Below are 17,078 nucleotides of genomic sequence, written 5' to 3' on the forward strand. Positions count from 1 at the left end.
GTTGTTCAGCAGCTCGGAGGTTTAGGCAGCCGGAGCAGAGGAGCTGAAAATGTTGGATTTATTCAGCTTCTCTGTCTTCACTTTTTTTTCACTAGGCTGCATAATCCATGAGTGATATGTAAGAGGGTGCAGCACAGTGGTTGTCTTTTCTGAAACACAAGTTCTGTTTTTGGAAGACCGCATATAGTTTAAAAACCCTTGAAGGACAATGAAAATCACAATGCTGCATTAAGCTTCGGTAATTTGCTGATGATGCGCCCAATTTGCACTTGAATCATTTTTCCCCCCCAGTTTCCTCACATCTAATAGCCCCAGCCCAACCCCCTTCTCACTCCAAACTCAAAGGCCTGCTACTGTATTAATAGCAGCGAGAGCAGATAAAAGCTGCATGTGACACGGCACTGCATTCACACACGCTCAGCAGCACAAATATAGGATCTTTCACACGTCTGCACTGCTGCAAAAGGGAAACACGTGATCCAGACTGGCAGAGTGGGTTCGCACACATGGAGGTGAAGAAAGACCTGAATGGATTCACGGTGAAATGCACACCAGCAGGAGCAGAGGAGGGCCAGCTGGACTGCAAAAAAAATATCCAGATTGAGATTAATTTCACGAGTCGTCACTGATTCCACAACCTGAGCAGGGTGAACTTCTGAACCTCCTGTTTTGGAGATATGAGACGTTTGCCTGGAGGGCTTCTCCACCTGAAGGGACTTCACAGACAAGGTCCGAGTGGGAGGACACAAAGAGGCCTGACGACACCTGGACAAGTTCTCTGAGTCATGGTGGTCCTGCATTCGCTTGCAAAAGAAGGTTCCAACGCAGCTGCACGGTTGTACCAGCTTCTGCTGCATATCTTGTCGTGCAGCATCGCAGCTCGTGTGTGTGTGTGTGTGTGTGTGTGTGTGTGTGTGTGTGTGTGTGTGTGTGTGTGTGTGTGTGTGTTAATCCACCCTTTAGACTCGCCAGCCCCGAATGTACCGGGCGAGTCAGCGCGCGATCATCACTACGTCTGATTTGCATGCCCTGGATTTTGAGACCCGGTTGCCGTGGCGACGCTCTAATTAAACAAGGCAGCACGCGAGAGGCAATAGGCAAACTCCAGTTCACTGTACATTGCAGTCGAGAGGTGGGCAGGAGATGGAACCAAAAGCCCGGGATTGAGTGGGATGTGCTGAGTCTGCCGCACCCAGGCAGGGACTCCGCCCACCCGCCCTCCCCCTCCTGTCTCGCTGACTCCTGGAAGTGCTCAGTCTCCACCTGGCGGAGAGCACGTCGCCAGGAAGCGGCAGCCTGATGCTGAGCGACGGGTGACGGAGAGGAGGATGATGTAGCGACGCCTCGCAGGGCTGTGGGAGTTGTTGAGGACAAATCTTATGCTCAACATGAACACACACACACACACACGCACACAGAGTCTTGTGCATGTATCGTCTCCTCATGTGTAATCCCCCTTTCACGCTTAAATCCACACTTTTCTGTCTTCATCTCGGGAGTTTCAAATCCAGCCCTTCGTCAGATTAGTGATGCGAATACAGACGGGCCACATTTACAGTCTGCCCAGACACCGTGAGCTGAGCGGAGACGGCCGACTGCGCTATTCCTGCTCACCTGCAGCGAGCCGTCGAGGCAGCAGAATTTATTACTCTGTCCATTATTTATCGCTCATACCAGCTTCTGTATTTGACGCAGAAGGCAGCAGCCAAACGCAGTCTAAAGATACTTTCTATCCCGAGCTTGCAGATACAGTGTGATGCAGGGTCTTATGGGATAAAGAGAAAAAAATTGGAGGGAGTTGGAGGGAGGTGGTGGACAGTTAATGGCAGCGATAGAGAACATTGTCATGAAAGCAAATGTTGGTAGCATGGAAAAGTTAAAAAGGATGCTGTTGAAGGATGAACTTTTCTCAGTCGTGCTTGGTTCACTGGCAGGGCAGAGACACGGAACATTTACATGAGTAGACAGATTAAAAAAAGGGAACTTTTAAAATTCAGAATCTACAACAACTAAGAGACAACTAAAGCTCCTTAGGAGCATTAAATGAAGTCAAGGAAATAATGATAATATATATAAAAAACTGAATAAATGGTAACAGCACAAAATGTTAAACTGAAACACGACTTGTACTGTTGGTGTTGTGTCTGATCCTTCTCCGTCTAACAAGCCTTTTGACCTTTAAAACAGCTGTCATATGCAGATACCACACACACACACACACACACACACACACACACACACACACAACAGTACACAACAGTATAGAACTGTCAGCTGAACACCCATCTGCAATGTTTATGAGCGTGCACGTGTGTGTATGTGTGTCTCGTGTGACTGGTGTCACCAGTGGCTGTCACATTTTTTTCCCTCTGAAGACTCGGAATAAATCACTTCCTCCCCCTCCCCTTTTAAACCCACTCCTGTGCTCTGTGGTTTGGTTTTGGTCCGCTGTGATGCACGTTGTCACTCCTTCCACTGTCTGTCAGCATCCGCCCGGACAGACCAGAGAGGCCAGAGCAGAGCAGCTAGACTGATGAACTGGCCCCTGCACACATTTGGCACATGAGATGAGACCAGTTTTCTTTCCTTTTGTTAAAAAAAAAGACCAGAAAAAAAGAAAATGAAAAGGTCAACTTCTTACAAGTAACCCAGGCAGCCTGGAGGAGAGGTCAGAGCTCAGCACACGGATGCGGCAGCAACCTCACTCTGCGTTTTCTCCTCCTCTCCGCAGCGATGACCTTCCTCCAGACTCGTCTGTGGGGGAGGAAGGGAAGGGAGGAGAGGGGAGGCTGCAGCAGAGTGAGGTCGACTTGCAGCCACAGCAGCAAGAGTCTCAGCTGCAGTCACAGCCACCACAGTCGGACCCCCAACCACAGTCCCAGCCACCCGAAACCCCACCCCCGCCCCCGCTGGAGCCTGAGCCTGAGCCCGAGCCCGAGCCCGAGCCCGAGCCCGAGCCTGAGCCTGAGCCCGAGCCCGAGCCTGAGCCTGAGCCTGAGCCTGAACCTGAACCGGAGCTGGAACCCGAACCAGAGGCTGAGCCTGAGCCTGAGCCGCAGCAGGAGCTCCTGGCCGAGGCTCCCAGCGAGGAGGAGCAGACAACGGCCGAAGCCCCCTCGCCCGTCAGGGAGGCGGAGACAAGAAGGGAGCAAGAGAAGGAGAAGCTGGAGGAATCGGCGGAGACGAGGGGTGCTCAGGACGGAGAGGAGGCGTGGGCCGAAGGAAGCGAGGCCGAAGAGGAGGAGGCGAAGGTGGAGGTGGAGGTGGTGCAGGAGGTGGCTGATGAGGAGGAGGAAGAGGAGGAGGAGGAAGGGGGAGGAGCTAAAGGAGGCGGGGCAGGAAGGAGAGCCAGCCTGCATCACACGGCGTCCCCCCTGAGGGTGCAACGCAACGGCTCCGGCTCGCACTCCTGCTCCTCGGACTATGAGCTCTCGCTTGACCTCAAAAACAAGCAGGTAGGGTTGGTGTTGGGGGCGGGCCTGACGGGTTGGTGTCGCTCAGACTTGTCGTCTGCCCAGTTTGTGATGGGAGGTTTTAGGTGTTTTTGTTGTCGTTTGGGATAATAAAAAAAAACAAAAACCCAGATGGAGTTCAATGTTAATTTTTTTTTTTAAATTTCGTTGTATCGACCTCCTCACGCTGAGCTTCCTCTTCATCACCATCCTCTCATTGCCACCTCATCATCGTCATCATCATCATCATCATCACCCATCAACATCATCATGTTTTTGTCTGTCACCAAACCTGGACTGATTTATTTATTTATTTATTTTTGAAAGAACTGATGTATTTGGTCAAACGAGTGATGTGCAACCTTTTTATTTTCTTCTTTTTTTTTTTTTTTTTAGCTATGGAGCTTTTATGCACTGTAATTTTTATTTTTCTGGGGGGTTAAAATCAAGAAAAACGTGCCAACAAGATGCATCCGACGGACAAAACTTTCTCATCTTGTCTCCTCTGTGCTGCTTCAAGTGAAAAAAAGGCTCTCATCACCTGCTGCATGGGGCACAAGTGTCTGTTGTCTTGTTATCTGTTCTCATCTTATTCCAGCCAGTTATGGGGAACTGAGGGGCGTCTCAGCAGCGTGACTGTGTTCCCGGCACTCGTTCCCCATGTTTTCTCACATCTGCGCTCTTCGTCACGCCCGGCACTCGGAAATCATTCCGTAGCCCATCTCCATCCCAAGAGCCATCACACATTCGCCACCCGTTGTTTGTTCCCATCCATCTCGCCGCTCACTCCCTCGGCAAGGTAAGGTCATGCTTAGTGAATGTCTGAAAGAGAGAGTCTGGCCAGCTGAAAAAGTTTTATCAAGGAGCTATAAGCAAAATTTTCAACTTGGCAGACTTTCGAAAAAATCTGCTCTTTCACCTTTTGAACTGTGTTGCCAAGCAGCATAACCTGCTAAAATGCTTCATGTCTCCATCTGACATCGTCTGGCTGCAATATTTCTTGCTGGCTTTGCCGCTTGACATCATCCACAAACTGTTGAAGATCTCTTTATATTCTTGTTTGCGTGGGAAAGGTGAAGAGTGCTGAGGACCTGCAGGTACCCAGTTTGTTTTGTTGTCCATTAGCACTTAAAGATCAAACCCAACGAAAATCAAACAAAACCCTTTCTTGAAATTATACCTCATGAACAACATCTCCTATGTAGTTTTCCTGCTGAATCAGCAGTTATTTAGCCGCAAGTGTCACGCAACGCTAGTCTGTGTTTTCCCATCTGAAGTTTCGCAGGGTTTCATTAAAGGATCGATTAATTTACGTGCCACAGTGATCGCCGACCTCCTACCCTCCCGTCTCCACTTCAATTACTGCGTAGTTTAGTGAAACACGCTTGACCAAACCTGATCAATAGACCAAGACAATGTGACCGCCGTGCCGAATTGTTCTCTTGGTAGCAAATGAGACATAAAATCGATCAATCATTAGCTACTGAAACATTTTTGTCTGTTTACTGAAAAAAAAAAAATCTATTTTCCATGCAATTGGTTGCTGGAGCTAATTCTAATTTTCTCAGCAAATTGGTGCAATTTTCACTTCCTTCCAACTTAATTTTGTCACTCGCCTCATCCTTTGTCCTTGTTTTTTTATTTTTTGTTTTCCCTCGCATAACTCTGTTTCACCTCTATTCTCACTCTTTTAATCTTCCAATGAGAGAGTCGCCATTCACAGCTGTCTCCCCAGCAACTCGGGTGGAGATACGCGATCAGCCGCATTGATCTCCTGTCCGTACAGTTTGTTGGGGTTGCAGCGGGAGACCACTGGGGGAGATAATTGGCTCTGCAGGGCGACACTCGCATCGCCGCAGAAAACAAATCTCGCACAAATTCACCCCAAACAGAAGTGTTCAGCCGCAGTTTGACCAGTTTGACCCTACAGCGCCATTGATCTGGAAGTCGCGACGATTGAACGACCTGATTAGGGGACGAATGACGAAGGGGATTGAGGCCTAAAGGGGCGAGTGATGAAGGGACGAGGGGTAAGGCTGAGGAAGGAATGAGAGAAAGAATTAAGGGATGGTTTTAAAGGAGTAAATGTGTCAGACAGATGGAATTACTCATTTTCTTTGGCATTGTTCTTTTCCTGAATCGGCCGTCCGCCGTCCCTTGATGACATCGTCGGCGTCGACTCAGTGTCGTCCTACGTCCCTCGTTTTGTAATAGAGTCAGCATTAGTTGTGCCCCAGTTTCGCCAGTTATATAACCGCCTCATTAATCATGCAGATGTTTTCTGCGCCGTGGGACGGTGCGTGGCGGAAGCTAACAGTCACGGCTTTTTTTTTTAAACGCAGTGTGCGGGATGTTCGCCCCCCTCATCCAGAGCAGATTTGCACTTCTGATTTATGGGGAAAGATTAAAACGTTTTCTCCACGTTTCTGATTGGTTCTGTTTGGAGAAAAAACATATTTACAGATTTCAAATATTAATGAATATACTGAACCTTTATATTGAGCCACCAACCCTTTATGATGGTATAAAGGGCATAATTCTACTCTGCCGGGATCCTTCACACTCGTCAGTAAATGTAAAGTATATTACAAGTCAATGATAATGAATTTTCAAAGAATATACATTGGAAAAAACTTGATACACGATTTTACGAGTCACAACCTCAGTGCGTTTAAAAATGACTCCATTGCTCTCACACTCCTTTGTCTTTGACCCTCCCCCATTGCCGCCCGTCAAAACTGATTTAGAGACTCCGCCGCAGCCAGTGGCTGGAATAATCTCACCCAATCAGCACCTTTGCCGAGCAGTCAGCGGAGGAATCGGCGTCACCCTGCCAATCCATGGCTCTTAAATAACCCCCGCCCCTTCCACCACCCTCCACGTCTGCCACCTGAGCACCCTGTTTCCCATCTGTTTAGCCGAGAGGTCTTGGAGTCAATGGGAGGAATGACTCTCGCCGCAAGTATTACAGTGTTGACAAGAGTTTCACCCTTGAAATATGACTTTTGCGCTGAATCAAAGCAAAGCAAAAGCCTCCGAGCCATTTCCATTGCCCTAAATCCAGCCCGCTGCCACGATCCTCTTCACCGCGACACACATTTAGCGTCCCACCTTGTTTGTCGGCAGGCTATAACTCATGAGGGAGTGCGATGAGCTTTGCAGCGTGTTTCTATCAGCATTCTGTGCAACATCAAGATGACGCCAGGGCGCTGAGTCAAAGATATCAAGTCAGTTTCGCAGTCGACGTTTGCATTTTTTTTTACCCTTTAGAAGATGAACCAAAAAAAACCCAAAAAAGATCAAAGCCGATTTCTCAGATTGAGCAAGTTACCCAAAACCGCATACTTCTGTACTAAATCCTTAATCGTTCTGACGTGTGCAAAAAAAAAATTTGGTCTAAAGAGTAGAAGGAAAATGACATTGTCTTCAACGACTGAAAAAAAAAACTTGTTAGTTTTTGTAACAGCGGTTTTAACCTGAACTGCACAAAACAATTCTTTTAAAGCTCTTTGTTGCTCCGGCTTGCATGTGTATTGGCGCTGCAAGACCGCAACACATCAGTAGAACGACTGAGATGCATCATTGAAGACATTAAGAGGCAGTGAGGCCAAAGCAAGGTGTTGGATCAGCTGTTTTCACTTGTTCCCGCTCTGTGTGTGTGTGTGTGTGTGTGTGTGTGTGTGTGTGTGTGTGTGTGTGTGTGTGTGTGTGTGTGTGTGTGTGTGTGTGTGTGTGTGTGTGTTCCCCCGCCCCCTTTGCAATCCTTTTGATCAATTGAACCTCTGTAGAAAAATAGCCTGTAAGCACATCAGGGGTCCCGAGTCAGTTATTGGCGGATGTGACATGAAATCCTTTATTTTTCATTTATTTATTTATTCCTGCCCCTCTCCCTCTTCACGGTTCGCTCCTCCATCATCACATACCAGTTCACCCGGCGCAGCGACAGATCCTAACCGAAAGTGTATCAGGTACACACTCCGGTGGAGGCGGAGCAACGTGACCCAAATGCTTTATTTATAATCGCCGGCCCATCTCACGTTTGGAGGAAAAATAAACAAACATAAAACGCAAACGGGCCTCATCCGCCACATCCAATCAAACAAAGGCGCACGGACTGATGCCGCGTCCTAACGCTGAAGGTTACACCTCCGGCAGTCAAGCTCTTTGCAGAATTGCTTTGTGACTAGGAGCGCCTCTCCGGGAAAATAAGGTCACTCAAATTGCCTTTGCGTTGGACCTAAAGAAAAGAGCAGTCGCTGCCCCAACATAGCGTCGCTAGTCCCGTCGGTGGGGCCCCTCGCAGTTCCCGCAGTGCGGGCCCGAATGAATATTCAGGCGGAGTTCGACCTGTCTGCTGGAGCCGACAGCCAGCGAGACGACGTGGCCGCCGGCAGATACAGTAGAGGCTGCGTCCTCCACCTTTGAGTCCCTCGGGCTTGCGGAGGCGCCGCAGTGAAATGTAAATGCAGCAGATAAGATGGATCCTCAGTGTCATTGCGCGCTTCTCCTCCGTGTGGCGGCAACAGCGTTTAAGTAACCACTTATCACAAATTGCAAGAAGCCCTCAGAGCGTCGGAGATTATCAGCGTCCCCGGCGACTTTGTCCAGGCCTGGGAGACGCTGAAAAGTCACTTTTTCTAAGCAAGTTGATGAAGGTTACTTGTAGATACACGTTGAAAGGCAGTTTTGATGCAATTCTCCAACTTTAGAAAAAAGGAAAAAGAAGAAAAAAAGCAGACCAGAAATGCAGCAGATGAAGCAAAATGTCAACGTTCGACCATATCAGCCTCCTGATGGTTTATTTATTTAATGACAGACGTTGACAGGGATTCTCTTTCAAAGCCGAACCCATCAAACCTTGATTGCATCGGGTAGAGAAATGACAATGTCGTCTGAATGAAAAGGATTTCGCCGGCCGCTGAAGATAAGACTTCTTTCGCTGCGTTCTCTTTTCAAAGACGCCCAGAACCTGATTGTTCCCGGAGAGGGAAAAAAAAGAAAAATCTCGAAGAGTACTCGGTCGGCGTCTGCCAGTCTAGGATGGCCATATTACATTTCTGTTCTTCCTCTTTTTGTATTGTCTTGACAAAGATTAATGGCTCGTTCACTTTCAGAAGATTTCGACTTGCATGGAGGGCCTCTCGCTCTCTCTCTCTGCACTTTTGCTGTGAGTCTGAGTAAATGAGCATCCAGTCCACTCGACCGTCACGGACTGAACTCTGGTGTTATATCAACAATAAAAAAGCCTGCCTACGAAATAATAAAAATAGAGACAGAAGCATCTGAGAGTCCTATTTCAGTTTGAATTGTGTGTACTCCAGCCAGAACTCAGGACTCGCTACCCTCTCCCGTCTCCAGGGATTTCTCTTTAGTCTTGATTTCTCTCCCCCCCCCCACCCCCCTCTTTACTTTGGTCCAGGCCTTTTGTCTTCTGCCCACGTACCATCTGTTTTCTCCAGGCTGTTCTTATATTTATATCTGAGTAGCACTGGCGAGAAGGAACAGCATAACATAAGTACAAGAAAATGATAAACTCACTTCATCCGGGAACTGTGAACAACGCTCGTTCTTCACTCCTGTATTTACAACTCATGGTTCAAAGTTGTTGCTGCGCCGTGCATTCATCTTCTCTCCTCTCTCTCTTTCTCTCCCCCCTCTAGATCGAAATGCTAGAGCTCAAATACGGCGGCCACCTCATCTCCCGCCGCGCCGCCTGCAAGATCCAGACCGCCTTCCGCCAGTACCAGCTCAGCAAGAACTTCGAGAAGATCCGCAACTCGCTGCTGGAGAGCCGCCTGCCCCGCCGCATCTCCCTGCGTAAGGTGCGCGTGCAGAACACCGAGGGCTTCTCGGCCGAGCGGGCTCTGGCGGAAGGCTGCAGTCTGGCCGGCATCCCGCTGGTGCGCTCGCCGTCGCTGCCCGTGACCGTGGGCAGCAGCCTCACTGACCTGGAGGACTCATTCACGGAGCAGGTGCAGTCGCTGGCCAAGTCCATCGATGACGCGCTGAGCAACTGGAGTCTGAAGACCATGTGCTCGCTCCAAGAGGGCGCCGGCGGCGCTTACCAGTTCACCGCCGACTCCTTCAATGCGGCTGCGGGAGGCGGCGTTGGATTTGTTGGAGGAGGAGGAGGAGGAGGTGGAGAAGGAGAATCGAGACTTTCTCAAGTCCCGGTTGATCCAAGCGACCTGTCCAGAAGCGCCAGCAAGCTGATGATGGCCTTCCGGGATGTGACGGTACAGATCGACAGCCAGAACATCAGAGTCTCGTCGTCAGTCGTGGAATCATCCGCTTCGGTGTCGCTGGGTGGCGTCGGCGGCCAGCAGGGCGGCACCTTCACCTCCATTCCCAGCAGCTCGTTCACCACCAACACCACTGCGTCTATCCCCTCAGAGCTTCCGCCCCCTCCTGCCGTAGCTCCGGCCGAACCCTTAGACCCTCCGCCGCCTCCCCAGGAGCCGCCGCCACCGCCACCGGAATCCAACGTGGACTCAGACGATCAGGACCTGGAGTTCCCAGCGCCACCCCCGTGCGCAGAGGACCTCGGGGAGGAGCCGCCGCTGACCCCCCTGGACAGGATGGCGGCTCCTCTGGGGCACGAGGACTTTTTTGCACCACCTCCGCCGCCACCGCCAGCGCCATCGCCATCGCCGACGCCGGCCAAGGAGGCAGTGCGGGTCCCTCCGCCACACGAGGCATCGCTGGCGCCAGCTGGGAGCGTCCACCCCGCGGCTGCCGAGCCCCTGGAGGCAAAGAGGTGTGGCTCTGAGACGGCCGACAACAGCTCAGAGCTGCTGAGCAGCAGCAGCACGTCCACGGAGGCGCGCTCCACCTCAGAGGCCTCGTCCAAGGAGGCGCTGCAGGCCATGATCCTCAGCCTGCCGCGCTACCACTGCGAGAACCCCACCAGCTGCAAGTCCCCCACGCTGTCCACCGACGTCATGCGCAAACGCCTCTACCGCATTGGCCTCAACCTCTTCAACATGTGAGTGCAAGCCCATCTCACAAATTAATATTTAGTCGTTTTCTTTACGAAGCCAAGTTAAATGGCTATTTGCGTATATATCTTAAACGTTAAAGGTCCAGTGTGTATTATTTGGCCTCATTCATGATTTTTATATTGGTAAAAGCTTAATATTCTGCCCATAAATACATTGTAAAATGTGTCAGTGTATAATGTGTAAGAATATACATACAGTAACGGTTTGCTCCCAGTTAGCTGCCATCTCGCACCGCCATATTTAAAAGGAAACCAGGTGTGGACAATCCAGCTGCCTGTCAACATGTTACATATTTAGGGTGAACGTTCACATCCTCAAATAGACCAATAAAGAAGAAGGTAGACAAGATATCAAGGTTTGTATGCGCAGGCCACCGTAGTGCACTGGCAAGCTCAGGAGAGAGAGGGTGGGAGGATGAGGCCTCCAATTCAAAGTGTAACCACTTGATGTTGCTGTTTCTTCTCAAAATCTCCAAATATTACACACCTAGCCTTCATAAGCCACAGACAGCACAGATTGGAGAGCATGTAGTTGAAAATCTGAAAAATAAAATGTAAAGACGGTGAGATTTCTGTCATTTGCCTCTGAGTGAACCTGAGATTCTTCGCGGGGCCTCTTGGACCGGCCTTGCAAAGGAAAAAAACACTTTTTTCTCTCACAGGTCCCCATTGTGCGCAAAGAACAAACAGAATGAAGCCTGAGTCCCAGGCTGCTTCTGAGGGGCCTTTTATCTTGTCAGAAGGAAGCGTCAGAGCAGGGACGAGAGGCGAGAGGAGGGGAAGGAAGGAGGAGGGAGCGAAAGTGTGTAAAGACCCGTGCGTGTGAAGTAGCGCTACGGTTTGGATGAGAGGAGGACGTGACTTCAGCACATGTCTGGGATGGCAGACGAGACAGCGACGTAATTGCTATTTCACATTATTAATTATTGATGTTATTTACATGTGGAAAGCTACAAGCAGATATGATGTATAAAAATGCGATGTCATGGTTGCTGCCATTCCAGATTTACACAGATTCTTTCAAAACAACACCGATCTTTTGTTGTTGTTTTTCTACTGTTCTGGGTCGTGAAATGTCTGAAGATCCTCCAGCAGCATTTGGTAGATTAATGACGTGATGGAATTTAGAATTTTAGCTGGATTACTCCTTTAAATTGTTCGATGCTGGACTAAATGTGACAGCTAAAGTTAATTGTTTGGTCAGTTTTCTTGCTCTAAACAGCTCCGCGTGTTAATCTGAACTGTCAGGTTTCAGCACATAATAATTAAGAGAAAAAAATCCATATGTTGACAAAGCTGCAAGCCCGCGGTGGCTAATTGGCCGTGCAGGGTTTGTTGAGCACACTCAGGTACATGTGACCACTTCACCCAGACGTTGCTTCTGAGATAACAAGCTCTGACTTTCGCCTCATGGTGTGGTTGACCTCCACAGCACAATTCTGGGAAAAAAACACTTTGAACACTAGTGCCGCTCTCCTAGTGGTGGACCTTTCCCCAGCTGCCTCCACTGGTTCCCCACGTATTCAAAATTCACGTTGCCGGCCCGAGCTCATACATAGTGAAAAGTGGCAGTTAACTATATGAAGAATTTAATGTGGATTATAAAGAAGAAAATAAGAGAAATGGTCCACAAATTCTCATTATTTCCTCCTTCGGACTGTGAATGTAATTAAACATTCCCCCTCTGGGGACCAGCACCTTGGGAGCCTGAGAGTAAAAATATTGTTAGTGTCTCAATCCAAGCAGGGTTTGGGGTTTTGTGTGTGCGTGTGTGTGTGTGCATCCTTGCAACTGCAACTATTTTTGTCGCAGAAAAAAAGAACTGCAAGATTGTAAAAAGATACGGGGCCAATTAAATCCATCTTAAAGTAATTTAGGACACTGGAGCTCGTAATGACGCATTGTGTTGCTTGCCAAAAGCGCAGCGGCGCCATAAGAGCGCTCAATAAAGTCGATTAGCTCGATGGCGGAGTGTGACGCTGAGAAACAAAAAAAAGGAACAGGAACCCGTTGCACTGCTAGCAAATAGAAGATGCAGAGGCAATCATTTCTATCTAAATGTTTCTTAAGTTGCTTTATACTGTGTAAAAGCTTCTTTCTCCTTCTGCAGCCTTCACCCATGTGGTCAGTTTCATGTCCGGCGCAATGAAGTACAGATTTTATTTTATTTTTTCCCTTCTTCTTCTTCTTCTTCTTCTTCTTCTTCTTCTTCTTCTTCTTCTTCTTCTTTTTCTTCTTCTTCTTCTTCTTTAATATTTTAAAAGGACTATTTGATGAAAGCTCTTAGTTCAATTTACAAGATAACGTGAAGTTAAAGACGTTTCCCATTTCCTGTCCACCAACTCTCTCCTCTCATCTGCCACATCAAACAGATAAGCTGAGGTTTAATAAACCAGCTGCGAGGAAAGAAGGGCAGGGTGAGGAGGTAAGGAATGGGGAGAGAAGGAGGGAGGAAAAAAAATATATTAAAAAGTTGGGAGAGAGAGAGTAATCGAGCTCGAAGCTTATTAGTTCCACCACTTCATATCCTCCCTCTAATACTTGCGCTTGTTGTATCCTCTGCATCTTAAACAGAGCTGTGTGCTTGGGGCCAAAGCTTGGATACTGCTCAATCATCCGAACAAATAGCATGCACGCACACGCGCGCACGCACACACACACACACACACACACACACACACACAGCTTGCGTGATTGCAATGTGGCTGCATCTACTAGCAGGTGGTCTATCCGGCTGCTGAAGGTTGGTCCGAAAGAATATTAAAAGAAGTTTAGAATTGTGTGTGTGTGTGTGTGTGTGTGTGTGTGTGTGTGTGTGTGTGTGAGTGTGCGCGCGCACCAAGCCAGCTCAGGAATAACAAGACTGGAGCGGTGACTGATGGAAATGGAGCAAACAGGCGAGAGATGGAGGAGGGCGGCAGGACAGAGGTGGGGAGGGGTTTGAACACTTTGATAAAGTTTCCAGCGCCACTGCCCACGGAATGACAATGATGCTGACAAGAGAGAGTGGCAAGCGTGTCAAGGACACCATTGGCAAGAATGGGCCGCAGCCCAAACCATCAGCAGCAAACGGGATGTGAACAGCGAGGCTCGGCCGTCAACAGCAAACTCCTGAGTCGAGTCCTCTGCCTCTGGAAACTCGATTCGCTTCTCTCCTTCACATGTTGGAGAATATAAAAGCGCTGATTAAACATCATAGCCGGCGAGCGACTTTGGCAGGGAGCACATTAGAACGGAGTACTGCGATGGCGGTGGCAGGGCGATGAATTAAATATAAGATGGCAGAGAAAGATATTGAAGGCGATAGCATTAAGTTGGAGGAGATGGAGGGAGGCGGGTTTGAATACATCAGAGGCTGTTTCAGAGAGAATGAAAAGAAGTGAGTGCGTGTTCGATTGGTCTGGCCTTGATGCTGAATGAGCCAAATTGTCTTTCATTCCTGTTCCAGTTTTTTGCAGTGTCCAGAACTGCATTGGAAAAACATTCCACAAAACGAGACCTTTTGATTATTACTTTTGAATTCGGCATCAAAGCAAAGTGAAGCAAAATATCACTTAAGCGTTTAAGCTAAATGGTTTGGGGAATTGCAAAAAATAAGTTTGGAGAGCGACTAAAACTGCCAGCGTGAGGAGCACAGACTCGCCCTTGATGGACAACGGCAGCGACCTTACAGGGGCAGATCAGCGGAGTGTTGAGCATTTAGTCACACGTGGCATCACGGCGTCCTCGCTCCGCTGAATCGGCAGGATCACTCGCCTGCTATCAGTCCATCTGTGGTCGGCAATGACACAGAGAAGTGGGCATCTGGTCAAATGGGCGACAAGCTGTGCTGACAGATAACGGCGAAATATCCACCTTGAACAGAGGTGACCGGCCAAGAGTTCAGGATTTGACGAAAACATGAACAGGTTTATTTTAGAATTTTGTAGCTAGTAGTCAACATTTTTCTCTCAATGTGTCAAATGTCGTTCCACCAACTTTGCTCTCACTGCACTCGCCATGTCCTTATTTCTGGATGTACCACTCAAATCTGCGGACTAATTTTGTGGTGGGAGTCCCTGAATTTCAAAATGCAGACAGAGTAAACAGCGTCCTGATGTAGTAGTTTAGGTTTCGTGATCTGGAACAAGAGCAAATATATCTAGAATGCCCTGACAGTCACAAGTGTACAGATGTGCAGTATGGCATCAGATCATATAAATTCAGTTCCTGGCATGACGGTACAACGCAATGTCATCTGCATACACCGCAATGGAAAACGCCTTTAGAAAACCTGCAAAACAAATCTGAATGAAAGGCCTGGCCCATCTTGCTCAGAAAAATCTGTTTTCCCACCTTGCATTGAGTAGCCACAGCCGCCCTCCCAAAAAAACAAAGCCCAACAATCACCATGTGCCGTCCGTCTGTTGTTGGCCAAACATCACATGAGCGAAATCTGCCAAAATTCGCTTGGCTAGACTTCACCTTCAGTGGTGGCGGTGGCGGCAGCAAGGGCGGGCTGGAAGCAGAGATCGTTTGTCGCTACTGTCACAGCAGATGCTCTCAGACAGACAGACAGTCGGCTGGCTTGGGCTCAAGCCCCGCCCACTCCGTCATCACGCCACCGTTGCTGCACATCTGCTCCGTCTGGTCCCCTTCCAGCCGCCCCTTCCTTCCCTTTATCCTCCCCTCGTCCCACCCTTGCCTTACTAAACCCATTAGCTGTCGCGGACAGAAACGTATACACACACACACACACACACACACACACACACACAGTCCTGTTATGTAACGGCTGTAAACACCGCCTGCCCAAAGAGTCAAAAGGGAGGGTGAGGCAATCAGGCGGTACCCCACCGAACACTGCCATAATCTGTGTCCAGTATGGTTATAAATAGTGTCGCCCCTCTGCTTGTAGTTTCTGCCCATGCAGCTAATTCCAAATAGTCTGCGAGACTTTTTAGGAGCATCAGAAATAGGAGATAATATTTAAAAACAAACAAGCAAAAAATATGCCGTAATTTATACAAAAAAGACGTGTATTCCCTGTGCACAATGGAACTGCATCGTTATCTGTGAGTGATCAGACAAACATAGATGTTAAGATCCAGTTTGGGAATATTTAGAGGACAGAGCAGCTCTTTGGAATGTTAAACCGGCAATGGGATAATGGAAGCTGCCTATTTCTTGGATAAATCTTTCTTTTTTTATGTCGCACCGATAAAACAAATAGTCAACTTGCTAGCTTATTTTTCTTATTTTCGTGACAGTTCAATATCTAAATGTATGTTTATATGTATATATATATATATATATATATATATGTATATGTATATATGTATATGTATATATGTATATATGTATATATATGTATATGTATATATGTATATGTATATATGTATATATGTATATATGTATATATATATATATATGTGTATATATATATATATGTATATATATATATATATATATATACATATTCATTTAGTGTGTATCATGCATCAAAAACAACAACACGTGGTTGATTGTTGAATGTCATTCAGTCTGTTTGTTCTGTTATGATCTTGTTCCTTAGAAACCCTGATAAGGGTCTTCAGTTCCTGATCTCCCGAGGCTTCATCCCGGACACGCCCATTGGCGTGGCCCACTTCCTGTTACAGCGGAAGGGCCTGAGTCGGCAGATGATTGGAGAGTTCCTGGGCAACAGCAAGAAGCCTTTCAACAGAGACGTCCTGGAGTGAGTCGCGCACACTGAACTCAAACACTGCAACACCTGAGCTGACTGACATTTCAATTTTAAAAGTATCTACTCTGATCCGAGTTTGTGCTGCTAGCCCCCACCCCCGATGGCTTCTTAATGCATTTGATTTTTCATCAGCAGGAACAAACTAAACGCGCCACAACTGATTTGTCACCGTCCAACGAACAAGACAGCCTGCGAGACAGAAGTGCAGAAGTTGGATCGCAGCCCGACGAGATAAAAACCAAAGCAGCCAACGCACACTCAGTTACTTTGGCACTGAGTGTGAGGCAGTAAACAAAACACAATTTAGCTGTCGTCTGATATTACAGAATCGTTCAGCGCTTTAAAAACCGTTTCTGGTGAATATTCAGCCAAACAATTGAGCCAAACGGCTGTAAATCAGTTCGGAGGAAGTTCAGGTGTGTCTGTCAGGAGGCACCAACACCATTACGGCCTGTCTCGCAGCCGTCTCCCACATTATTCATCACCCCCGATCTCCATCACCTGATTGTGTTCCCTGATGTGCACCAAGCTGAGGAGGCGTCCGGTCCCGCAGGGTTTTCCTACGGTCCAGGCTTCAGGTTTTTTAGATGGTGAAACAGACACAAGGTTTGTCACCACAGGCCTTGTGTATTTTCCACATGCCTGCACACATTAACAGGATAATGCTTTTAAGGCTACAGCCAGCAAGTGGCTGAATCTGAAGTCCATATGTGTGTGTGTGTATACAGCCATGCCTTCGCCTCCATTATACTCCGGTGCCACTCGGGCTGGAAGTGATGCTGAAGAGGAACATGATAGGAGACGCCTGTGTATATGTGTGTGTGTAAGATCGACTGTGTGTGTGTGTGTGTGTGTGTGTGTGTGTGTGTGTGTGTGTGTGTGTGAGAGAGAGAGAGAGCAA

At 48.1% G+C, this 17,078-nt stretch overlaps 1 protein-coding gene across 6 annotated transcripts in view; it reads left to right on the top strand.

Annotated features, from left to right (window-relative positions):
* iqsec3a (IQ motif and Sec7 domain ArfGEF 3a) overlaps window positions 1-17,078 on the top strand; it is a 70,096-nt gene that overhangs the window by 33,208 nt on the left and 19,810 nt on the right. For all 6 annotated transcript variants that reach the window (XR_012927149.1, XR_012927150.1, XM_076030212.1 and 3 more), the window contains exons 3-5: window positions 2,732-3,455; window positions 9,113-10,437; window positions 16,007-16,168. Coding sequence is in view for 4 of the 6 variants with exons in the window: in XM_076030212.1 (XP_075886327.1) it covers window positions 2,732-3,455; window positions 9,113-10,437; window positions 16,007-16,168 (2,211 nt within the window). In the remaining 2 variants the exon portion in view is untranslated. The remainder of the gene's footprint in view (window positions 1-2,731; window positions 3,456-9,112; window positions 10,438-16,006; window positions 16,169-17,078) is intronic.

This window comes from Nelusetta ayraudi, unplaced genomic scaffold (genome assembly GCF_046127955.1).
Source record: "Nelusetta ayraudi isolate G7.1 ecotype Tasmania unplaced genomic scaffold, CSIRO-AGI_Nayr_v1 ptg000027l, whole genome shotgun sequence".
NCBI classification, from domain to species: domain Eukaryota; kingdom Metazoa; phylum Chordata; class Actinopteri; order Tetraodontiformes; family Monacanthidae; genus Nelusetta; species Nelusetta ayraudi.